This window comes from Callospermophilus lateralis, unplaced genomic scaffold, assembly GCF_048772815.1.
Source record: "Callospermophilus lateralis isolate mCalLat2 unplaced genomic scaffold, mCalLat2.hap1 Scaffold_2365, whole genome shotgun sequence".
Taxonomy (NCBI): domain Eukaryota; kingdom Metazoa; phylum Chordata; class Mammalia; order Rodentia; family Sciuridae; genus Callospermophilus; species Callospermophilus lateralis.
In genome coordinates this window covers 212,426-239,350 of record NW_027513242.1, presented here as the reverse complement: position 1 = coordinate 239,350, position 26,925 = coordinate 212,426, and the positions used below count along the sequence as shown (strand labels likewise).

General features: G+C 31.5%; 1 protein-coding gene across 1 annotated transcript in view; it reads left to right on the top strand.

Annotated features, from left to right (window-relative positions):
- Positions 1–902: 902 nt before the first annotated feature.
- LOC143388204 (ephrin type-A receptor 6-like) overlaps positions 903–26,925 on the top strand; it is a gene marked incomplete at its 5' end in the record, with an annotated part of 82,755 nt that continues 56,732 nt past the window's right edge. Inside the window, one exon of the mRNA XM_077108242.1 lies at positions 903–967. Coding sequence (XP_076964357.1) covers positions 903–967 — 65 coding nt within the window. The remainder of the gene's footprint in view (positions 968–26,925) is intronic.

Genomic DNA, 26,925 nt, shown 5'->3' with positions numbered 1-26,925 from the left:
ATCTATATTTCTCTCTATATATATATTCTTTCTTTCTGGAAATACTGGAAACATCACAAAATCTCTAATCAGGCAGTCTCCAGCCCCTTCCAGCATTGTTTCCAATCTCCTACTTCAAAATACTTTTCATTCTTAGTCTCCAGAAATTGAACAACTCTTTTTAGTCATGTCTCAGTTACTTTATAGATGGTTTTCTAAAATAAAAAAAAAACATTTTCACTACATGTGATTGAAGACCTTTGTCTGGCCTAGCTCAAGCTTTATGTCCTTTGTGAAGCCTTCCTGAGCTGCTTTCTCAACCTTAGTTCAACTTAATTGCAAGAGTGCTATTTTAGAATTTTAACAGAATATGTGCTTACTATTTGTTTACATGTCTGCCTTGTTTTAAACCAGATGGAGTTACTTTTTGTTACAAAAAAAGGCACATAATTTTTGTTTTTGCATCCTTTATTAATTATTATATATCTAGTTATAATAATATAGTCTACTTTAAAGATAGCAGTTCATACTTTCCTGATAACACTTAAGGATATTTAATAACATAAAAACAGAAGTTTGTTGGCATTAAGATATTTTTTTTAAGTAAAAAAGACAATAAAGTGGAGATACACAGAAGTGGTTTTATCATTCAATATCTGCTATAAAAGGCTTTTAAATAGTTTTTAATTACATTTAGGTTTAACAATGCTGAAATAAGTATGTATATTATTTTAAAATTATCACTATTTCATTTATCAAATCATTGATATTATTATATGCTAATATTTAATATGTAAAAAACAAGTAATAAAATTATTTGGGCTAATGTGATAAATAATAAGGGTAGGTGATATTGATTTAAATAATTTAACATTTTTACAGAAGTTGAGAAATTCATCCAAGTCTTATTTATTTAATTCCAGTTGTGTTGCTAGATACGACAACTGTGCTGGGAGAACTAGGATGGAAGACATATCCATTAAATGGGGTAAGTTTAAATGTCTTTTAAAAATTATCATACTTGTTAAGGTCTCTTGTAAGAGTTGAAGGAACAGTAGACTTTTGGTTCTATTTAATATGAATTTTGGCTTATAACTTAAATCCTATAGAAAAGATTAAAATATCATTAAACTGGTGATTGAAGGGGGTGATTCTAAATTAATGATTTAGAAGTCTTGCTCCTAAATTACATCTTATCCTTTAATGCTGTGTTTTATACATTGTAACACTAGAATTCCCCCATGTTTTCTTCAGAAATAAATTTTCATGTGTAGTTTTAGACACTTTTCTGTATGTTACATTTGTTAATCTTGTGTTTGTGCATAAACAAGCTCCAGAGTATCACAAATTTGGTTTTGAATAGAAAATATGTCTACTAATGCAGTATATGTTTAAACTTGACAAGATGATGTACTGTGTTCTTAGCTGGAAATAGTTGATTTTGAAGGTTTATTGGGATGTTTGATTTACAAAATACAGTTTTTCATGTACTGACATTTTAGCTATGGTTGTAGTTGACTTTTTGTTTTGGCCTGTTTTGCATTTTCAAATTGCAGTGAATTTCTACATCTTTTGTTGATATTAGGCTAATATAAAAAAGTGGTTTGTGAAGTTTTTACTTGATATTTTTCTATTTAATTAAACTATTCAATAATAGGAATAAATGTTTCAGCTATGCTTGAGTTAATCTTTTTTCATAGAAGCTGTATTTCCGCATTCATGATATTCTTTGTTCATAAGTTTTTCATTGCTTCTACCACTAAATCTGAAATTTAAATTTGAAAGGAAAAGTTGATATTTTGGGGGAGGATGTTTACATATTGCTGTTGAAATTTGACATTTTATTTCATTAAAATATATATTTTCAACTCATAAAGCTTAGCATTAACACTTTATCATTCTATTTCTTACAGATTTATGTTCTGTATTTTTTCAATTTTCATTTTATTTCAATAAAATGCACATCAGTCCATTTCTGAGAACTATATCTGTAAAAGTAAAATTAGGCTTTTGTCATCATACTCTTCCATGAAAATTAATAAGCTTCAGTTTTGGGTTAAATAAACTTTGAGTTAATAACATCAGTTAATTAAGTATTGGACCATGTTTATCATTAAGTAATAAAAAAATGAATGAACATTTCTTTTAGAATATCATTCCAAGGTGTGTGTATGCTTATATACATATAATCATAAGAGATATACATCTATCTATCATATAGATATTCACAATGTATAAATATATACATAGATGTAATTTCTACAGTATACAAAATGACTTATAAACACTTTCAAACATTAAGTAGTGTAAAGCTCTTTTTTCCATTTTCTGAAACAAATGAGAAAAAGCAATTAGAGACTTTATTCTTGGCCTCATGTAGTCAAAGCCAGGTATCACATGAGGAACAGAAGATATGAATTTGTTCTAGTTAATCTATGTATGGCTTGATCAGGTTTCATTTTTGAGGAAACTGCTAATGCAGAGACTTGGAGAATCATAAATGAAGTTGCTGCTGTCAGTCTTGTGATGAATTTTCTCTGGATATTATGAAGTAGATTTGGGAGTTATGGAAGAGAGAGGGCAGGATTGTCAGGAAAAGAGCCACTTAGCTCATGGTTTTCTATTTTCCAGACACTGCCCTCAGCGTATTTTGTTTTCACAATGGCCTTTTAAAGTGTGTCCTATATTTATTTTCTTGTCAGAGAATCCTAGTCCTAAAAAAGAGTGAGGAATAGAAAACAGTAACAAATTTTGTAATACTAACAGCCAAATGGTGAATGGTGGAATATAAAACTAAGATATTTCTGACTCTAAACTTGTGTCTTTCTGGTGACTCTGCTAAGAGAGAGGCATGAAATCTTCATGAAAGACCTTTTACAAATGTGCAGTTTTTACCTAATTGATTCATATTTCTTTTCTTTGATACACTTACACAGACACAACACACACACACACACACACACACACACACACACACACACACACACAATATTTACAGTTGGGACACTACTTAACTATTACCAAGAGGAAAGAGAGAAAGAATAGGGGGATTAGAAGAGTAAAATAGAAAATGAATAGATAGAAAAGATAAATAGAATGAAGTAGGAAAGTATTTGATGGTTATGTTTTATTGGACATTTGCCACATGCTAGACTTCACCTCAAAACACTTTACTCAGATCAGTCCTGTACATCAAATATAATTCATCCTCATTGGTACATGTGGAAATTGAGGACTCAGGTGCATTAAATAACATTCACAAGGTCACAAAGCTAGGAGGTAGTTCAGCAAAAGTCCTAAGCCAAATATATCCTAATATTGACACTTATGGATGGTCATTTCACAGCTAGTTACTTTTTATTTCTTCTAAGATTCTAACAGGTAAAGATAAAGGTCCATGACCAACATATTTAGACTGTGGAGGGAAAAGTAACATGTGGATTCAAACTTTAAAAAGTAAATAACTAAACCACGTTAAAATGTTATCATTAGTATGGGCTATAATACTTTTAGGTTATCTCCCAAATAATAACCTATATTTACTAATTGAGAGCAGTAGGACTATTTGAATATAAAAGCTCCTGGATATATTTCACAATATATGTGGATGAAACTATATAAATTTTAAGGTAAGATCAAGGGAATTCAAGGGAAAAAGTAAAATGGATAGAAAACAGTGTTAAAGAAAATGTACAATTTAAATTATCTTCTAATAAGGAGGATAGATTACTGGTAAGTATCAAACTTAATGCTATTTATAGGCTAAATGAATCAAATATATGAAATATGATATGTCAAGAGCTATGTAATGTTTTGAACAACTAATAATAAATAAAAAAAATAAAACTGCTGGTCCAAAAAGATGGACCCAGGCACAGATAACTCAAAAAAAAAAAAAAAAGAACTAATAAGTAAGAAGGAAGAACTTTGAAAAAAGACTATTAAAAATTCCAAGAATGAAAATAATCTAGACATAATTGTAGCTTAAGTGACTTATAAGATCTGTGGGAACCATTTATTACTATAAAACATTTAAACAATAATTTCTAGTCACTTATTAAAATTGAAATTATATTTATTTGGATTTATAAGACTCTTGAGTTCTTATTTTTACTGAGTCAGCCTAATTTGAACGAACAATTTTAACTATTATCTTTTTCAGGCACTAATTTAGGTAGTTTAATGAATATGTCATGTGTGGAAAAGATGATTAGATAATATAAAAAAAGTATATTTAATATTTCTATTAGTAGATAGTAAATCTTGTATTTCTATTATTTCTATCTAACATATTCTACTATTCTTGTGAATTATGTGTTTCTTTGTAATAACTTTTTTAAATTGAAAGCTTTCTTTCTATATAAGAAACAGAACTGAGATGAAATACTAAAATGTACTATATAAAATAAAATAAATTTAATCAGTAATTTCATAAGTCTTTATTTTTTTCCTCCATTTTTAAGTTAAAGAAGCCAGATGACCAGGAGTGCTATGCTGATAGTTATAGGAGTAGGCATTCACAGTATGCCTGTGAATAGAATTGCTATGATCATTGGAGTAGGGGGTGAGCTTCCCTATTTTGTGAACATGGAAAAGGGATGAATAGTCTTGAGTGAATGACTTCATATCTTACAAAAGTGGAAACAGAATATGTTAGTTTTCTGAAACATTTGCTTGTATCAACATATAATTTATAGTTTATTTTCTTTTAACCATTTTCAGAATTCAATTTAACAAACTTCTTGTTTATGCTCTATGTGCCATGCATCCTGTTAAATGTGCTTAAATAACAGATTTTTCTAGCCTCAGGCAGTCTTACATTATAGAAATTATACTGCACAATCAGAAGGCCAAAGAAAGTGTCTTCACATAGTTTTGTGTAATGTTTTGTGAAAGAATATTAAGGGAAGGAGTAATTCTGGTGAGAGAAAATTGGGTATGAGAAGTGTTCTATCAGCTTTTTTTTTTAATAAAATGTGAAGGAATCACATATGGTCTGGAAGAGAAAATAGAAGGCACTGTCTAGGCAAAGGAATGGCTCCAGAAAAAACATGGGATTGTTAAACGTACGTTCTTAATGTGTATTATTATCAATTCTTATATATTAGTTCTCATACAATTCTTAATGTGTGTTAAGCTTCAGGACTGTTGAGACTCATTTGTCTCCTTGTAGTAGGGGGTTGCATTGGGAAATACAGCTGTCATCACAGGCTAAGCCACAGTGCAAAAGACAGAATTTAAGTGTCTTAGTTGATCTAATAGTGTGTATTTCAATTCTAATAAGTAAATGTGAAAATAAAACCTTTCTCAATTTACTTAAAAATTACTGAAGTTTTCTTTTGCTTAACAGAATAATGCAGGTCCTTGGAAATGAAATAGGCTTTGGAAAATTGGAAAGATGCTTTAAATATAAATGACATGACCTTCCTCAAATTATGATATTTGAAGCTTGATTTTAACATAATAAAATATAAAAGTCAAAATATATTCCTGTATTTTATGTGGGTGAAAATACTTTTTTAATGCTGCTCAAAAATTTAAATTTGTGCACATTTTTCCATTGATTTCCCTAGTATTCTGTTAGCTACTTTGCAAGACCTTAATCTTATCATCTTATTGTATTACACTGACAGATAAGGAATGGAATAAATTCCTAGAATAAAGTTCTTAAAAATTTTGAATTATTCTAAACATTGGACAGAACACTGTGTTAAGGCTTAATGACCATCGATTCCCAAACTCTGTTTGAAATGTTAACTCTCATCTCATATGGACTTCTTTCCTTTTGAAGTTTTTACTTTCTCAGTTTACTTTTAGCCACTAAATAATTTTATAAACAAAGGGAAAATACAATTATTATAATAGGACCCATAGTTAAATGTTGTAACTGAAACCCCCTACTATCCATTACAGCTTAGACCCCATTTATTATCACACAGCTGTGAGTCTGTCATATTGGAGCATCTTGGCCTAATATTAATTCTAACTAATGAGAAGTAACTGCTATCAACCAGAAGATTAGAAGTCTTCTCACAATACAAAAAGGAATTTCATGATTTAAAAATCCAATCTTGTTTCCTTTGAGCTTTGATAATTAAATTTACATTACTTGAAACTTAATAGTTATATATTTTTAGTTTGGTTCTATAATTCAAAAGACAGCTGGCTCTTTAATACATACTGTTTAGTAAGAGTAATTATACCTAAATAAAGCTTGATTATTATAATATATAGAAATTTCTTAAGAAGATTTCCCTAAGATATTTATTTAATCTGTAATTACAAATTACTGTTCTTGATAGAAATAATTTTATTTTTAAATACTCCATGAATTCATCTGAAATAGTAATTTGTTTTTATGTTTATAGTGATATTTTAAGCAAGAAAATAAATATTTTCTTGTCTCTGATTTATTTTCACTCTTTTGATTACTAAGAGGTAGTTATCTTTTAAAAGTTAGTCTTTAATGTTCAATGTTTGGTGGTGGATCATATCTTTGTTATGTAGTTGTCCTGGTATTAGATATAATTGTCCAACATTAAAAATCAAATTTGCATTTTAATATTAGATGATTTCAACTTTAACAAAAACTTAAGAAAAATTTAATGTTAAGATAAAAAAGTATTTTGGATGTTAGTTTGCATTTTATTTTAATGATGAAAATTAGAGATTGATAAAAATCTGTTTTTTCATATGTCAAATGTTGGTTTTAAATTCATTATATGTATTTTTTGTGTTTGTGTCTTTGATAATATTTAGGGCTTGGATAATGAAGCATCATGCAAATTATATGATCTTATCTGTTAGACATAATCAGTTGATATTAGAGGATTTATCCTGAAATTCTTAGTGTATTAGAGTCCTCCAGAGGAACATAAAAAAAGGACATGTTTTGGGGGTAGAGGATGTGGAGAGACTTCACTGACCCAAGCAGGATTGAGGCTTGCTATAGGACCTGGTTTATGTGATTATGATGGCTATATCCCCAAATGTGTTGTCTGCAAGTTGGAAAACAACAAAGCCAGTCATGAAACTCAGTCTTAGTCCAAAGGCTCAAGAACCAGAGAAGACAAAGGTTTCTCTCCAAGTTCAAGGACTGGGTATAAAGCTTACGAAAAAAGGTGTACTGATGAAATCAAGTCCAAAGGCCCAAGAACCATAAGTTCCTGTGTGTGAGGGCAGAGAAGATGGATGTCCTAGCTCAAGATATAAGAAGAAATTATAATTTCCTCTGCCTTTTTTGTTCAGTGGGTTCCATATTTGTGAGAAAGTACCTGCTTTGCTTGTTCTGTTGATTCAAATGCTAACCTCTTCAAGAAAAATCATCAGGGACACACCCAGAAATGTTTTACCAGCTGTATAGGTATCTCTGACTCTACTCAAGCTGACATAAAATTAATCATCTCAGGAAAATAGGAACACATGGTATTTATGTCTACATATTTGCTACAAGTGAACCTAGTAACTAAGGAATTCTATAATTAAAAAGCATACATTATCATTAACCTGTGTAAAAGCATACTTTTTTTTCACGAATAAGAGCATCATTTCCTAATATCATTGTTTATGAAATTTCAAACACTGAATATATTAGAGAATGTAGTATCTAGTAATAATTTTAATTTGATATTATAGTTTCTACATTTCATATAAGAATGAATTTATCATGGTATAAGACTTCAGTATTGCATCTTGATTCATTGATAATTCATTGAAATGTTTTCAAACTACCATATGTTTGAATTCTGAAAATATGAACTTTAGTGATAATTTATATTGTCAAAGTGAACTGTTACTATTTTCAAAACTGATATATCTAAATGGTTTTCCACCAAGAAACTTCACAGCTTATGTGGTAATGTTCTAAATGTTCATCATATTGATTTTAATTATGTTGTTTCATATTTGAAAAAAATGCATTAGGTTTCATGAATAAATTTCAGTGTTAGCATCTCAAAGCTATATAATTTCTAATCTCCATCCATACAAAGGGCAAGGTATGATAATAGTATTCATTTTATTAGATTATTGTGATGATCAGCTAATTTAATATATGTAAAGAACTTTAACAGTATATTGTTCATAATCAACATTAACATTATTACTACTACTATTACTACTACTATTGTTATTGCAAGAACCCTAAATATTTTGAAATGAAGATTTCTGTATAGACTTTTTTACTTTATTACTTTATACTGAATCACAATTTCATAATGTATTGCATATTTTTTTTCTTCTAGAGCCACAAAATATTACTTTTTGCAGCTTTTTATTAAATAAGTACTTTTATATTTTCATTTTATCTAAACATATATAAAATATAAATATTAGCTCATTAATATAGTCACTCATGGCACCCAGATCATAGGAAAACCATTGTGCTGAGTAGTAGAGGTGGTGGTTGGGTGGGGTTGTGATCATTATAAAGTTACTGCCTTAACGGTAGTCATGGTCTTTATCTGAGAAGTGCATTCAGCTCATTATGTATAACATATTTTGATGATATATGGTGAATTTAACCTCACACCCAAGGATTGCCAAAGCAAATACTGAGTATAAATACAGACTCACTAACTTTAGTTATGAGATGCTAGTATGATAAAAGCCCCATAAAAGTTGTTGAATTGGAATTACCCAAGAGATAAGTCTGGAGGACAGTTTATTCAGTTTAAAGTATTACTTGAAAGCAACTCAATAGGAAAAGAATAAACCTGGGATTCCCACTGGGAAGGGACTAAGGAACTACATGCAATTCTCACATTTTGTTGTTGTTGTTTTTGTTTGATGACTTTCATATATTTTGAAAGAGCAACCTGTAAATAAACAATCTGTGCTGGATGACTGCTGAGCCTTTTGATGAGGGTCAAGTGGAGTATCCAAGCATTCTCTTCTATTTATTCTGATTGAAGGAACATGATCTGAAAGCCACCTTTGCTTCTTGGGATTGCTCCTTTCGAGGGCTTGTCCCTATTTGAGACACATACCAGCATTGGTGAGCTCAGAATTGCCTGGAGACCTCCTGTGGTGCCTGTGGGCAAGAGAAAAGGGAAATTGGGCTATGAAAGATAGGGAAGTTTTTGAGGTTACATTTTCCTCTGCTCTTCCTTTAAGTAGCTCCAGATTTCTGAGTGTCTTTGTTTTCCTTCTTTCTGAAGAACTTCGTCAACATTTTTTGTAAAGTGTGTCTAGTAACAAATCCTTTCAATTTTTTTGTCAGAAAATCTTTTTCTTTTTTATTTTTGATGGACATTTTGTAGGGTACATATTTTCAGATTTATTAGTTTTCAAATCTTTGTTTTATTGCTGAACATTACATATTTTACTCTATACTATTCTTGCATGATTTCTGGACAGTCAGATGTAATTTTATCTTTGCTGCTCTATAAGTAAGGTGTTCAGTTTCACTGGCTTTTTCCAAGATATTTTTTTTATCTTTGGTTTTTTTGAAGTTTCATTATTATGTGCCTAGGTGTAAGGGGTTTTGTTTTGTTTTCTGACATCTATCCTTCTCAGTGTTTTCTGAGCTTTCCGGATTTCCTGATATTACCCACTATATGCAAGGACATCCTTCTGGAGTTTTAACTATCAGAATTGTTTATGCTACACTCCAAGAAATTTGTCAATTAAGATTAGGTTTAACTAGAATGGTTCCTACAGAGTTTCTATAGGTAGGTTTCTGCTTCTCTGGGTTGTGATTCTCTGTACCCATTGTCTCTCCAATTTGGGGAGGAGTGGATTGCCTTGTGATTGTACTTCTCTGTTTTAAGAAGAGTTGAATTTTCAGTTCATTCAGATTTTTACCTATTAAAATGGAAAAGTAACTTCTATTTTTTTGTATTTATTCATATTTATTACATAGAATAGAGGGGTCATTAAGGCACACTGATATATGTGTATAACATAATTTGATGAACTTTGCTTCCCAGTACCTCTCCTTTGCTCTCCTCTCCTTCCCACTGCTTCCTTTCATCTACCCATTGGTTTCCCTTCTACTTTAATTATGTCCTCCATACCCCACACCACTAGCTTAGGTATATGAGAGGAAACATAAGACACTTGTCTTTCTGAGTCTGGCTCACTTTGATTTACATGATGGTCTCCAGTTCCATCCATTTTCCTGCAAATGGCATAATCTTATTATTTTTTTGAAAAAAAAGGTAGAAGAGAGAGAGAATTTTTTGATATTTATTTTTCAGTGGACACAGCATCTTTATTTTATTTTTATGTGGTGCTGAGGATCTAACCCAGACCCCACGCATGCCAGGCAAGCACATTACCGCTTGAGCCACATCCCCAGCCCAAATTTCATTATTTATTTATTTATTTATTTTAGAGAGAGAGAGAGAGAGAGAGAGAGAGAGAGAGAGAGAGAGAGAGAAGAGATAATTTTAAAATATTTGTCAGTTTTTGGTGGGCACAACATCTTTATTTTTATTTTATGTGGTGCTGAGGATCGAACCCAGCATCCGCGCATACCAGGTGAGCGCATTACTGCTTGAGCCACATCCCCAGCCTAAATCTCATTCTTTACAGATGAATCTAACTCCCATGTGTGTGTGTAGAAAATCATATTTTATTTGTCCATTCATCTGATGATAGACACCTAGGCTGATCCTATAACTTGGCTATTTGTTGTGCTGTGATGAATATGGGTATGCATGTATCTTAACATTAGTCTTTAGTATGACAACTTTAATTATTTTGGTGTTTACCAAGGATTTGGCATAATTGGATCATAGAGTAGAATTATTTTTAGTATTTTGAAAAACCTTCATACTGATTTCCATGTAGTTGTACTAATTTACATTTTCACCAAGGGTATGTAAAAGTTCCTATTCCCCTGCCTCCTTGTCAGCATTTATTATTATTTGTATTCTTGATGATTGCCATTCTTATGGGAGTGAGGTGGAATCTCAGTGTAGTTTTGATTTGCATTTTCCTGATGGCTAAAGATGTTGAACATTTTCATGAAAATGTTGGACATTTTTACTTATTCTTTAGTAACTTCTAAACTGCTTACAAGCTGAATTGAGAAAAAAATATTGTATTTTTGACACTCAAAATCATTATGTATTGGCTAAAATATTTGCTTAAAAGTTTCATGAATTGTAACTTCACTTAATTTTTGCTGACCTTTTTTATTTCAACGCACTAATTCTTTTCACTTTCTCTGCACTTCAATCACTATTGGTAGTGGTAAACTTGATTTTCAAGTTTGTTGAATTTAAAAAATAAATCACTGTTAGAACTTTGTATGCAGGAATTATTGTCATTATTCCTAATTAAAAAAAATACAGAAAGGCTTTGGAGTTTTTCTGTGGCGCACAATCTAAGCAGTAGAACATGACACACTCAGGAGCTCTTAGAAATTTAGTTCCTGACTTTACAGGAAGAACCATGTAAATTTCTGCCCTAGAATATTTAAGTTATTAATGTGGTGTTAGTCAAAAATAAGAACTGCACTGAGGTATTTTTTTATATTTAGTATTTTTTGTTTAATCTTTGTAAATTTATGTAGTGTAAATATTTTTAGCACTATGTTATAGATGAAAAAAACTGACCCTGAGACAATTTTCAAAACCTGCCCAAGTTTGTAATAATAGTAATTAAAACCAGGGCTACCTCAATCCCAAATCTAGAACTCTTATCTATTATAAGATACCTATAACTATGGGTTGATAATTGACATTGATGCTGTGCAGGGTATAAAAAAACCTGTAAAACTGATCTAGCAAAGACTGAAAATAGTTTCAGTGTTGTTTGAAACAGATTTTGTTTGATGATACACGGTTATAGAAAAGTACTGAAAGGTTAATTCATCTTTGAAAGCATCTTAAAGCTAAGGATGGTTAATTACTATACATATTTGTTTAGTGAGTTGAATAAGGATATTTGTTGCACGTTTGCATTGAAAAACTAAAAAAAAATTTCATAGGTGTGTCATTTTTAGTTTTATCTCTTTGTGTTTATATATTGCAACTATAACTTTATTACACACCTATTAGTGCTATAATTTATAATTTAGTATAAAATATAGACAAATATAGTAAAAAAACATACCATCCAGTAATAAGTACACTAGAGATATAAAAGTGTCTGTCACTCTCAAACCATCTTCTAAGTAAGTTATCTAATCAAAATACTTGCTAAGGAATATCAGTACCAGTTGGTGCTATAATGCCCTAGTGCATCAATCACATCTTATTTGAACATATATGATGCCTCATATAAAGGCATCTCAACCACTGAGCTGCCTGTCACCTCTCACATGTGGATTTTCATAAATGGCTAACCTAATTAGATTCATTATGTTAGCAATTCAAGATTCCTATGTTAAGCACCCAAGGAAAATCGAAAACAGAGTCTTCTGCTGTAAAGATGTACAGAAAGATACATGTGGAAGGGTTAGAGTAGAGGGACTTTGATAAACTAGTCATGCAAATGACAGTTCTGGAACAGAAAAGAGCAACAGTGAAAGGGCAGCCATCAGTAGTAAGACCAAAGTAAAGGTAGAAGAAAAGCCATGAGAAAAAGAAACACTGGGGTAGTCAGTAACTCTTGAGCTAATTATGTTGCTGCTGAATCTCCAAGTCCAGTTCTTTCTCTGATTTGCTCCTTACAAAATGTATACTTGCATTGAATCATCACTTTATAATGTGTAAGTATGTACAATACAAGCATTACATGTCAGTTTTTTAAAAAAGTGAGTTCTTGGGCTGAGGCTTTAGCTCAGTGGCAGAGGGCTTGCCTAGGATGTGTGAGGCACTGGGTTCCATCAGCAGCACCTCATAAAAATAAATAAAGGTGTTCTGTCCATCTACAACGACAATTGTTTTTAAAAAAGTGAATTCCCTTAATTTAGAAGGCCAGATTGTAAATGCAGATTGTAATACTTCCAGTGGTAGTAGTAATAAATAATAATTACCAGGAATGAGCTACTGGCACTAATTTGAGGCAGACCAATAAACAAGAAAAGCCATGGAAGGTAGAATTTCCTCAAAGAGAACAGGGGAGAGCCCCTGGCTTATGCTGTCAACTCATGCATGAGTAAATAACCTTTCCTGTGTACAGGCAATGTGGGACACAGGTGATTGAATGTGCATAGTTTATTAGAGTGGATGAACTTTAAAATATTTAATATCTAAGCAACTACATGATTCATGTCACTTCTCTCTCTCCTAAGAGTATTCCTTTCTGTGAAGCATCATCTGCAAAGAAAATGAATTGCTGCCTTAATTTTCATTAGCTGAAAGAGCATGTATTAGATAATTATGGGCTTAATTCTATGATAAGGAAGAGAAGTGATGGAAAAGCAGCTTATAGTGATTTAGGAAATCAGATGTGAAGTGTTCACTGAATCTGTGAACATGTCATTAGCCTCATTTTTTGGTCAGCTGAAAGTATAAATCTATAAACTTCATTTCTCTGGTATCTCTGCTATTATTTTATGTATGGTCCTGAAAATTTCTTCCTGTAAACATACATTGTTAAAAAGGTATGAACTGCTTTAAGCCACATATCCTTAACATACATCATATAGTAGTTTTTTAATTCTTTTTATTTTTGCATTACTACTTCAGTAGTTTCACTTCAAGTCTCCTACTTCTAAGAGAAGTTCTCATTTTTTAATATATTTATTTTTTATTTAATCATATGTGGAGATGAGGATTGAACCCAGTGCCTCACAAGCAATAGGCGGGCACTCTACCCCCGAGCCAATACCCTAGTCCCTGAAGTTTTCATTTTTAAAATATGGGTTTCTATAATATAAAATCTAAGATTGTTTTATAAGTGTTTTAAGTAGAATAAAATATATTTCATTTTTAAATGAGTCTACATCTTAATCAAAAAAAAAGACATTCAAAACTCTAGGAGACCATTAGTGAAAGACCAGATAAAACATGTTAGACTAGATGATTTATAATCATTTACTATTTTAAGTGACCAGTTTTTTCTTAGACCCCCATATCTAGCTACCATATCTTGTTTATTCTCTTAAAACTCCTTCAAGTATCATCAGTTTCATCTATTACTCTGTTAATAGTTTGACTCTTAATTATTTCTTCTACATATTGCCATGATGTGTCCTAAATTGATCACTTGCTGTCTTTCTCCAGCCCTTTCTCCAGGCTTTTCAATACATACCTCAACCTGTTTGTAGAACTCATCTTCTAAATTGAATGTTTTATACCCATATCTCTGTCCTACCTCCTCCTACCTACCATTTAACCTGTAGATGCCTTTCTGTCTTCATCTTCTAACATCCTCTGATCTTGAACCATCTTGTTGCCAGCTATTCAGAAGCTGAGGGTTTCTTCCCTGAGATTTGTTTCTTGTTTCTGGATGAAGGATCATGTTATTGAGTCTGTCTGGAAAAACCTCTTTTATCTCTCCCTTTTTCAGTCTCTACCTTCTGGATCTCCCTTTCTCCTATTGGTCTTTAAAGGCACAAATGATTCTTCCCTTTTTCTGGAAATCTTTACATTGTTGAAGATGGAATTAGGAAACAACTTTTTTTTGGAACACCTGAAATTCATACCTGTCATTGCATTTATCTCACACTGTTCTAATGTCTGTCTCTTACTGGATTCTGAGACCTTAGAATGATACTTTGTTTGATTTCTGTGAGTTAGGAGGCAGAATAACCACCATATAGTGGAAGCTCCCTAAAAATTGGCTGAATAGCTAAGTGGATTCACCAGAGGCACCATTTTAGATAGGACATTGCTTAAAGGGTGTATTTTGCAGTTATCTCTGGAATGGAGATAGTTTTGGAGGTATTATAATATACTGCTTTCTACAGAATCAGCTGTTTAAAAAGGTGAAAATTGAACTGAGTTCTTTTCATTTGTTTTGAGTACAAGTAGAAAAGTTAATGTATAAACTTTTATATTTGTATTCTAGACAATCCAATTCATCGCCTCATTATCAAATTTCTCACCAGAATAGGAGTTTAAAGGTGGAAGAAAAAGATATTTACCTATGAAATTAAAAAGACTATAAAAAAGCTTATAAGCTATTTAAGCAACACCAATCAAGGCATAATACACTTTCAAAGAATTAATGACTGGTTTAGAGCAGTTGATGATTTGAATCACATGTGGGAGATATTAACCCCAGAAGGTTATTAATCCTGCACCTTGTTATTAAGATGAGAATAAAAAGAAGAACATATGGATCTTTAATGGTTAATAGATGGACTGCAAATTTTAGAGAATTTATACTAGACAGTCAAGCTTTCAAAAAGCCCAGGTCAGCGTTAAATGTTAAATGGGTTTTTATAATCTGTTTTTCATGCAATTAGTATTTTGAAGTAATGTACCATAGTAAGCAAAATAGGTTCTTAAAAGGGTTTGACTTTGTTTTATTTCAGCAAAGCAAAACCTATTGGCTTATAAATGTAATGCTTAACATAGTCTTCATCTCCCCCGTAATTAAGAAGCAATGTATATAAAAATATTTCAATGAAATTTAAGTCTTTCAAGTAAAAACATAAAACTAGGAGTGTGTGTGTGTGTGTGTGTGTGTGTGTGTGTGTGTGTGTTGCTTTGAATATACATTCTTAAAGACAGTGTTTTGGGGAGCAAGGATTAAATCCATCATTGAATTAGCTCACTTAGTAGTGTTATTAATATAATTCAATTATATGCTTGCCTTAAATTCAGTACTTTCCATTGCACATTAGAAGGAATTTCCTTATGTTTACCAGTGAGAAATTGCACTATGAAATTTCCACATTATAAATCTCTAGTAAAGAAAGCTGCACAGCCAAAAGATTATATTTATTTTTTTATTCCTGCTATTGGTAAACACTTTACTAATTGTTTGGATAGCCATAAGGTCTGGCTTGCCTGACAGAGTTCTGGTATATTTCAGTTGTCCTAGAAAAATAATGAATTGTGCCACAGATCATTTTTTAAAGTGTAAGATAAATCACAGGAGGAGGAGAATGCACACAATGTACTCCATGCTTAGGCCCAAACCTGACACATCATTTCTTACAGTGCATTGACCAGAACTAGCTGTATGTCAGTTCACATCAAGGGGAGTAAGATTTGGAGGAAATTCAATGAATAATTGGTGGGCATTTTTGTCAGTGCAATGTCAGCTCAAATCTCAGAATCCACTTTTAATTTTACGACTCAGGGGGTTTTCTTGTTTCTTCTCATCTAGAAAACTCTCAAGTATCATTCCCTCGTGAGTGCCATGAGATAAATGTTTGAACTTTTTAGTCTAGTCCCTATATTTCTTAAGTGCCCTTTCATGATTTTAAATTCCTTATCTCTCTCAGGTAAATCAGGATAAATAATTAGTATTGTATTTTAATGTCTCTGATTCTTTTTGCTGTCATCTCTTTTTTTTTGCTTCAAATCATTCTGTACCCCCCTTTATATTTTCATTAAGGAGGTTTTTCTGTCATTGTCACTATTTGCATCTTACATGTGCTTATTAATCTTTTCATATTTATTATGAAATTATTTTCATCCATGTTTACTTTATGTTTTGGTTATTAACTCATTTGATTCACTTCTTTGGCCTTTTATTTCCTTTCTTCAGGTTGGTTCAGTTCCTTGCTGCCAAATTAAGTCTGCAGATTGCTAAGCACACAATGTTTGTTTTTAACTTCTTTTAATGTGTTGAAGTGAGTAATGAAATGGCATATAAAGTCAGATGTCCAGCAGTAAGCTTGGCCCCTATCTGCAGTATCACATGATTGACTTTTGTGGTTTTTGGCCTGACAGAAAAATTAAAAGTCCCTGCTACCAATCTTGGTCTTGCTTTCATACCAGAGTCTCTGCAGGCCCATGGCATCTAGTGTTCTTAGTGCTTTGCATTCATGTAGTTTTTCTTCTATGATTTCTTATTTTGTTTTTATCCTGTCTGTATGACTTTCAAGTTTTGCATTTTATTATTTGTTGGAAAGGGCAATGGGCATAAGAACAGGGGATTATGGTATCACTTTGATGGGAAATTTTTGGATATGAGGGCCTATTGTCTATCTAGTTTATGCAAAGTTTTAATTCATTAGAATTGAATAGTGTAAGCCATTTGTTTAAAATTTTAGAACTAGCCCTTTTGCAAAACAGCACTCAAGATTATATTTAAAAGCAAAGAATGTGAACATTTCTGCTTTATCATTAAATAACTACCACAAGCTTGAAATATCTTTCCCCAAATATCATTATAGCTTTTCAGGGAAAACATCATTATGAAAATATTTTAATTTTTTTTGTAATCAAGAAATATTAAAAAAGAAAGTTGTTTAGAAATATATACTATTGCTATTCCTTCAAAGATATCCACACTTGCCAACACATTGTTGATGAAATTTTTATTAAAACATCATTTGGCATTCAATGCCAGTAACCTATTTGATGTGTCATATGAAGCTTCAGTTCAGCACACATGCCATTTAACAAGATTGTTGATACAAAATAGTGATCTTGCTATGTGTATTAGAAGACCAAATTTCTTCTTATAGTACCTCTTTGAGGACTATCTTATTTGTTTTCAAGCAGACCTAGGTAGGTACTAAAACCTTACCATACTTACTTAACATACTTACCCTTTGTTTCTTTCTTTTCATTTTTCAGTTTGGAAACAGAAAGAATGGTATTCACTTTTAAATATATCTTTATTTATACTCAGCCCTGAGACTCACTCTCTGTTTGAAAAGGCAGTCTGTCCAGGTTGAGTCTCCTGAAAATATACTTTCCTGCAGCCTGTTATTCTGTATGAAACTAAATATGTCATTTGTCACTGAGTAGATGTTAACAAAGATAACAGAAACTCTAATTCAGCTGCACATATAGAGATAATAGCAAAATAAATGGGGAGATGTGCTAATATAAAAATTCAGTTCATGACTTCCTTTATTTAAATTTTTTTCCAAATGGGTTGCAAAATGTATAAGTATTTTTGAGTTTTTTGTTCAATATTATCGATCTGTTACAGAAATCTTCACAGAATATCTTAGCATCTAAGGATATGTTAATTTGATAATTTCTCTCTTTGACCACAGAAAGTATAGTGGGCATGATGGAATGATGAGATCTCATTAGTGAAGTAGTTACTACTGTTACTTAGTGCCAGGCATTGCTCAAAACCTAATTGTTAAATCCTAAAATCTTAAGATTTTCGACCTGTAAATGAATAAAAAGGAAAATATTGATTTTTATCATGTTTTACATTACTTGGATTTTAAGAAATCACATTATTTTTTATTTTGAAGTAAATATTGCTAAAAAAAGGAAAGATCTGTGAAAAGCAATGATGCATAGTTGAAATTTAACCCTTAAATGGGACACTACTGGAAATGAAGTTTAGTTCTTACATATTGTATTTTTTAGCTGTGCATTATTGTAATGAAATAACCTGAGGCAATTAACTTATTAGCAATTTGGCTCATAGTTCTAGAAGTGTTAGTCTAAGATTGGGTGGCTCTATTCTGCTGTGCCTCTTGTGAAGACACCAGATGGCAATGGTAGAGAATGTATGGTGGGATAAGCCATTTGTCATGGGCCAGGAGACAGGAAAAGAAGGACCTTAATCCCCCTTAAAAGCATGCCCCCCATGCAGTGACCTAGTGACCTCCCACCTCCTAAAGTTCCACAGAACCTACCCATAGTACTACCCTGGGGACCAAGCCTTTAGCAAATGGTCCTTTGGGATGGTGGACACTCACCAAGCCATGACACATATAATAAATTTACATTTTAATATTTATTATTCCAAATATACTTAAAATATTAAAGTAATGAACTCTACCTGCATAATTACTTTTGAATATTTATATTGTGATTTAAATATTGTTATAGGGAGCCATGCTAACTGTAAGAAATAAATTTATGTTGAAATAGAAAAAAAATACTGATAGAAGAACTCTGTTTTAACATACACAATAGGAGTTAATTTTGCAGCTTTGGAAGTCTTTCCTCCTGCATCAATCAGGTTTCTGTAACTCTAACAAAATGCCTGAGATAATCAACATACATGGATGAAAAATTTATCTTGGCTCATGGTGTCAGAGATTTCAGTCCATGATCAAAGGACCTTTTGCTTTTGGTGGGCTGTTAGCAGTACACATGGTGAAAGCATGGTAGAAGAAACTGCTCACCTCATGGCAACCAGAAAGCACAGAAAGAGAAGGGGGCTAGTAGTGTTCTAATATCCCCCTCAAGGACATTTCCACAGGGACCTAACTTGCTTCTTCTAGGTCCTACCTCCTAAAGGTTTCACTAACTTCTAGTACTGCCACAGGCTGGGGATCTGGCCCTCAATACATGAGTCTTTGGGGGCCATTCAAGCTCTTAACTTTAGTATCATTATCCATTAATTCCAGCTACCGTATTTTTCATTTGAGGAGTCGGTTTTCTCAAAATTTCCAAGGATTCTTAGGTTTCCACTGTTTTACATTAATAAATTATTTAAATAATGTATATGACCAATGAATCTTTGTGTATGCATGTAAGAAGTGTAATTTGTAGATAATTCCAATAACTCATTATGAGTAATCAGGAATTATTATATAATGCTATATCTTAATTTCCTGTGGCTACCTTGACAAAGTATCAGAAACTGGATGTTTAATATAACAGGAATTTATATCATAGTTCTAAAAGCCAAAAGTATGAAATTAAGTTATTGGTAAGGCCAAGCTAGTCTCAAGGCTCCAGGAGACCATCCTTTTTCTTCCTTCCAAATTTTTGGTGTTTTTGGCAATATTTAGCTTCTTTTGCCTAACTTAGCTACATCATCATCCTACCTTCTGTCTCTACCTTCTCATGGCAATATTCCCTCTCTGTGTGTAGGAGTTTTCAGGTGGCCTTGAAAGAACTGTAGTCATAAAAGTTAGGATCTGTTCTAATTCATTATAATCTTAACTTGATTATATATGCAAAAACTCTTATTTAAAAATAAGGTCACATTTACAGGTTCTAGGCCAATGTGAAGTTTCCTGTGACACTCTTCAACCACTATATGTCAGATTATTAATTTTCATTGTGATATAAAATTTAAATTTATGATTTAAAGTATAGCAGTGTAACAATCAAATACATCAGCAGATTCAATATGAGGTTAATACTTTCATTCACTGTCTCTTCAAGGTTAACACCTAATACTCTGATTTACTCATTAAGGAAAGCTAAGGAGAATTAAACACATAAGCATTAATAAAAACAATAATAATAATAGTAGTAGTAGTAGTTATTTATGTGCTAGTAAATTAATTAATTGTTCTGTGTCTTCTGTCCTGCATTTTATTATTAGCAGTAGTCCTATTGTCATGGTAGATGCCACCTTTAGTGAAGTCTGAAGAAATGCTATTAAATACAAGACACAGAAGAATGAAAACAAAGAGATGTTGCAAATTTTTCTCTAAGTTGATGAAATAATCTTAACTCACAACTTAGATATGGCCTCCAATAGCCCTTGTATGAAATTTGAAAAGTTTCTGAAATATGGAAATACATAATAATTTCTCAGTCATTACTAGTGATCTTACACATTTCCCACTATGAGGCTTTGGTGTATTCTCTACTACAAATCATGAGAAATTAAATTATTATCCAACTTGTTTCTTTTGAGAATGAAGTGGGCACTGTTATTAACTCCTCTGGGACAATTCATGTAAACAGAAGGTTCAGTTCTGCTATCTATTTATTATCTACTAACTTTTATTGGAATAATATTTTTCTGTTACATGCTTTAACAGAGAAAAGTAATGACTAGATAAACTTTTTTTAATCATGGTCAATGCATCATAGTTTGTGAACGAACAAGAAAAAAAGGTTCTAATCAGTGGTATCACTGTGTAAATTGAAGTTATCTGTTTGTAAATACCCACAGAAAGGAGAAATTGCCTATGTTACTTGGAGGAAAATGTAAAAGTTGCTGTGTGCTTAATTAAATTCTACATATAAAGAATTAAATATTTTTCTTACATGAAAGTCTTTTTGATCTCAGTTATATTACTGCAGGTAAAATTAACTAGTACTGAAAATCATTAATATCACTGAAAGTACTTTGAAGGATAACTTAATTTTTAAAAAAATTAAAGAAAATTTTCCCCCTTTAGCCAAGGTAACAACTCTTGTGGGGAGAAAGGAAAATTATTTTTTAAATTCTCTGTTTCACATGACTTTAAGTTCAGTTATATGAGGTTATCTTATTGAATATGAGTCTCCTTTAAAATAAAGGGTATTTTAAGAGATAAATATTTCAGTAATATATTTTTGAGTCCTCAAGTATAAGGTAAGATAGTTAATAGAGGGAAAAGGAAGAAGTTAGTGAATACAATGAATGCGAAAGTGTAGGAAATGGGAAAGAAATAGGGGTTATGAGGAACGGAGAATTTGATGGTACTGGCAGGAATGGAAAAATATGTTTGCTTTTGGAAATTCCTCATTATCTTAAGAATGTTACTGAATAAGAAGCTTTACATGGAATGTCCTGGTCACAGGAACAAGCTGTGACATGTGCCAGTGAGATTAAGCATCCAATTCATCTCTGTCAACCGCATCTGCTCAAAGACTGATTTAAAATAATAACTTGTTATGAGGAGGAGGACATGAGGAAACATTTGAAAACACAAAGGTTTAGTGACATCATCAGTCAGTCCTTTAGCTATTTTTACAGTGTGAGAAAAAAAAATGGAAATAACTAGAATATCCATGAATTCCCTCTTTCTTTCTGAATCATATGTGAACATAACAGGACATAGTTTGAATATAAATTTGGTTTCATGACATGATAAGAAGTTGGTCCTATCTCTTTTATTCTAAAGGCAACTCACATGTTGGCTGTGGCTCCACATTTGGTTCAGAGTGGAAGAGAGCTTGTATCACTTCTGTGCATAAGTAGTGACATTGCGTGATTGGAGACAGCCTGCATAGAGAGGCTAATGCTCAAAGACATTGAATCCTTCTGTAAGTGTCAGTTTGGGCCAATTTGATGAGATTCATCATCCAGAAGATTCTGAAAATCTCTGCACTGGGCCCTAAGTTAATCCTAGTATAATAATATGACCAGCAGTAGGTCCAAGCATTTAAGGACTCTCACTGTCATAAAAAGGGGAGGTTGATAGATTTATATGTACAGATTTGTGAGGGATAGTCATGATATACGTTTGGCTAAATAAAAAGTTATTTCAAAATGTATATATGTGTATCTCATAACCTTTGTAAAAACAATGCCTATTAAAATTTTGGAATTATTATGTTTGAAAAATATGCACACAAACATAAACAAATTATTTGGTGTCCTCTAAATTGTTTTATTATGGGAAGCCAATTATATCCTGGATTCAGGGTTGGATTTAAAGCACTCTGGGAGAAGATGGCTTTTATGTTTTTGTTATTTCTTAAAGTAAATAACATTACAGATGATAGTACATACATTTATATACTTTTAAAATAAGTAAAATGTTTGGACCTGCAAATTTATTAGAATTATAGCAGATACTAAAAACAAAACCCTATGATTTATAACTTAAACTCCCAATGAAGGGATAGTATCCCTCCCGTGTTGCCAACTGGATAGTAGTGTTTTGGTTCTTATGTATAAAAGAGAGATGGTGTTAACAAATGTCCTATTGAATGGAAAAGAGAAGATCTTGGCTTCATTTACTGCATAAAATTTTGCAAGTTATAGTAATGATTTTTAAGAATTTTCAAGTCACTGTTAATCACCTTACAATTAATCTTAGAAATAGTGGTATAATGAACTATTTGGTTCTTTGAAACAGTTAACTTATTGGCTATCAGAACAAAATATTTTATCATAGTTTACCTGTACATTGCAAAATCTCATAATTTATGTTTATTAACTTTGTAAGTATATAAAGTATGTTACCAACGTAGAAATGTTTGTGTGTATGCACACATGTATTCATCATATATGTGTGTATATATTATATAAAAAATATATATATATGTTTTATATGGATATATATGGATCCATATATATGTGTGGGTATATATGTGTGTGTGTGCTTGTGTATACAGCATCCTGAATTCTTTTAATTAAATGCAAAAATACATATTTAAAAATCATATGAAATATTATGTCTTACTGCAAATGAAATAAATTCTGAATTTAGCTACAAGTGTTTAAAATAAACTCTTTCATATAATTTAAACTCAAAATCATAAAGACAACAATTTCTCCAGAAATTATCTTGCTACATTGTATTAAATTTCAATTAATAGGTCTACTGAGTACAGATCATATTGATAAATCAGTGTGAAGACCAATTAATTATTCAAAAGATGTTTTATTCTTTTATTTAAAAATCTAATTATCCAGATTTAATTATCAAAATTTAAAAATTGCTCAGCATACTTTTTAAGAGAGAAGTGAGAGGTAAATTCTATATACCCTGCTTTCTTCTCCCCCTGCCCCCACCTCTCTCTCTTCATATTTTAAGGTTCAGGCATCCTGTGTGCCACATATTTGGTGCCTTATCAGATCTTGTTTAAAATATGTCTGTGTCTTTGTACCTCTTTCCAAAGTTTCCAGCCACAAAATTTCTTCTTCGTCTTTACATTTTATATTGCCTTCTGGGATTTATGAGACTACATAGTAGCAGTGGAATTTCACAGTAGGTGTCTTAGGGTAACTGTTGAGTTAAGAGGTAAAGAATTTTAAGATCAGATTTTTCTCTGAAAATTTATGACTAGTACAGAATATGACTCACTGGAAGTAAATAGGTGTAACCAGAACATTGGAAAGTTTGATATGAGAAAGGACACAAGAATCCCTAAGAATAAGATTATTGGAAATAGGTTTGCAAATAATAAATGATCTCCGGAATCTGGGAGAAGTAATTTGGTATTAAGGAAACATTTATAATCAAAAGTAGGCCTCAAAGTTATCATTTATAAATGATGATTTCCTATCACTTGTCTCGCATTCCTGGTGAAATATTATGGAAGGTCATCATGAAAGAATCTGCAGAAATCAAAGAAATGGAGAATTATAAATAATGGGCATGTCTTTGATTTTCATTTTTTATACATTAAGATGTGTTTAGCACTATCTTGAAAATTTTATTTGCATTCAGCTCAATAATTTCTTTGTAAGTTTTTTAAGGTTTTCAATTAAGTATCTTATATTTTATTACAATGCATTGATTATTATTAAAAGTGTTAAAAATTTACTTTTATTTCTTTGGATTTTTCTGATTCATCATAATTTTTTCTGGTTCATCATAATTGTGGAAAACTTATAAACTAAGATTTATTCACTTCTGGTGACTAGCTGCTATTTCTATACTTTTACCTGTTGCTGATAACCAGGGAGAAAGCCTGATTTGATATTTGTCTTCTGTTGTTTTATAATTGCTGCATGTTTTTATTTTTTGTTTGCATTGACATTGCATCTTTTTCATGAATCTTACGTTGGCAGTGATAATTTTAATGTCTTTATCTTTCATACTTTGTGAAAGATATTAAGTTTTAGAAAAGATTTGGAGATAGTTCGTATTTTAACTTGACTTCCGGTAACTAATGGTTATTTTGTTATTTTTAAGCTATCCAGTAGTTCTCCCCAAACTTATGTATTTTGTGTGAATGGAGCAAAATGGCTCACAGTGTGTCTGGAAATACACAACTTTGAAAAATTATCATAGTTCATAGTACCATTCAAATGAATAGGGTGAGGTCAGCTTTCCTGTACTTGTAATACTTTTTAAAAATATAGTTCCTTCCCAACGATCACTTTAGCTTCATTTATTTAATTAGTTCCCACTTTCCTATCTGTATTATAGAAATAAAACTCAATGGTCAAAGTTTTGCAAAGTTTTTCAGACACTTCTTGAAATATTTGTCATACTGTTTCACCAGTGATAGAGAATAACAAACAAAACTTGTACAGCTTTTCCATAAGCTTGGATTTTATATTGTCTACTTCTTACATTTTATGTACTTGGATAGATTATATTAGTTGTATCTGAGATTAGAAGGGTAAGATTGCAAATAGAAAACAAATGAAAAAATACACTTATCAGTTTTCATTTCATATTTCATATTGTATTTCTTGTGCTGAATTGTGTCTAGCTGTGGCTAACTGAGTGAGCGAAGTGCAGTGGAATCTAGGGGTAGCACAGCACAGGAGTTGGTTGGGTAAAATGATTGTTGTACATAGAAGGAACTAAGTATTTGAGTTTCTTTTGAAATTTTTTGAACAAAGAAAACCATTTTCTGTGTGTTCTTGTTATTGTAAACTGTAGATGGCTTTGAAAGGAAAAGCAATTTGGGTTGATTAGGAGGCTCTTTGACATGAAAAGATTGTCTTAATCTGATTTTAAGGGAATGACTTTGTTGGGATTAATCTCTGAGCCCAGAAATAGTTTTCAGAGCTTCATAATGTAATTGAAGCAGTTGGGAAAAGTGGAGAATAGGAGCTAAATTTTTCTTTTCCTTATATTGATTTGATTAGTGAGAAACAGTCTTTGTGGCTTCAGCAGTAAATACAGAGATGGAGACACTTAGATCTTTGATGGCAGATACAGTGTTTTTCATGTAATTTAACTGGCTATTTTTGCTCAACTCTTCTCTTAAAAAGTAGTTCAAAAAGATTTTTCAAGACAGCTAAATTTCATATAAACTTGGAATTCATTTTTAAACCATTATTATTAGTATAGATGACAGTTATTTGGGTCCATGTCCCATATATTTAAGAAAACTGCAATAATATTTCATTTTATAATCTAGTCTAGTAGAATCTTAATCTTTGAAATAGTTTTTAAAGTAAAGATAACCAGTAAAAAAAATTCTGGAAAAAGTAAAAAAAATACACATGAGTTTTATTTCTCAAGCATCTTTCAAATCTGGTTTATTTTTATTGTTACTATCTCCTTCTCATTGGCTTTTGGGAATGCCAATATCCATATGTAAGATGTTAAAGTAACTGTAAAATGCATAAGTGTTGGTGATAAAGGAGTGTAAATCTGTGATTTTACCTACTGAATTTTTTAATATGTTGTCTCTTTTCGAAAAGAATATGTGGCAACTGATCATAATACTGTGATTTCTCTATAAATTACTTCATACATTATGAAATTAAAGATGAAATAATTTGAAAATACCATAAGTATTTCATCTTAGGCGTTCATTTTATGTTGAAGGTACTGAATATATATGCTGTATAAATGAGTGAATGAAACCAGAAGACATAATGAATCTCAAGAACTGAATAACTTTACAGTTACATTATGTGAGCAACTGCAGCATTTTGACCTAAAGCAACAACTTTCTTAACACACAACTGTAGATGGGAGTTGCTGTTGTCTCTGCTACTGAATTTGTGCCTGACCTTGAACAAATCTTGTGTGTATCAAGGGCACATATTTCCTCAGTCACACAGTGTGATCATTGGCCTAGATACAATATAAGCCTCTGCCTTTCATTTGGTAGTGTTAGTAGTTTGTGTTTGCATAGCCCCCTAGCCAGTCCATCTTATATTGATCTAAAGAACTATCTTCTTATGTTTCACATTGTTCAAAAATATAGTGGGTGTGTCCTTGGTATATTAGTAGAAATTGTTGATAGATATCTTATATAGGGCTAGAGAGGGCACTCTGTTCTGGTTATATATATCTATCTATATATCTATCTATATCTATATCTATATCTATCTATATCTATCTATATCTATCTCTATATCTATATCTATATCTATATCTATATCTATATCTATATCTATATCTATATCTATATCTATATATATATATATATATATATATATATATATATAACAAGAATAACAACAAAAATAATCTACCTAATGGCTCTGTCAGAGAATCTGTGATTCAGCCTTGGTTCCTTTATACGATCAAAATACAGCTTCAATCTCACATCTTAAGACTATCATCTTCATCCTTGTGTAGCACTAGTCTAATAATTGATCACTCTCCTGTTTCTTGACCTCCTCGCCCCAGCC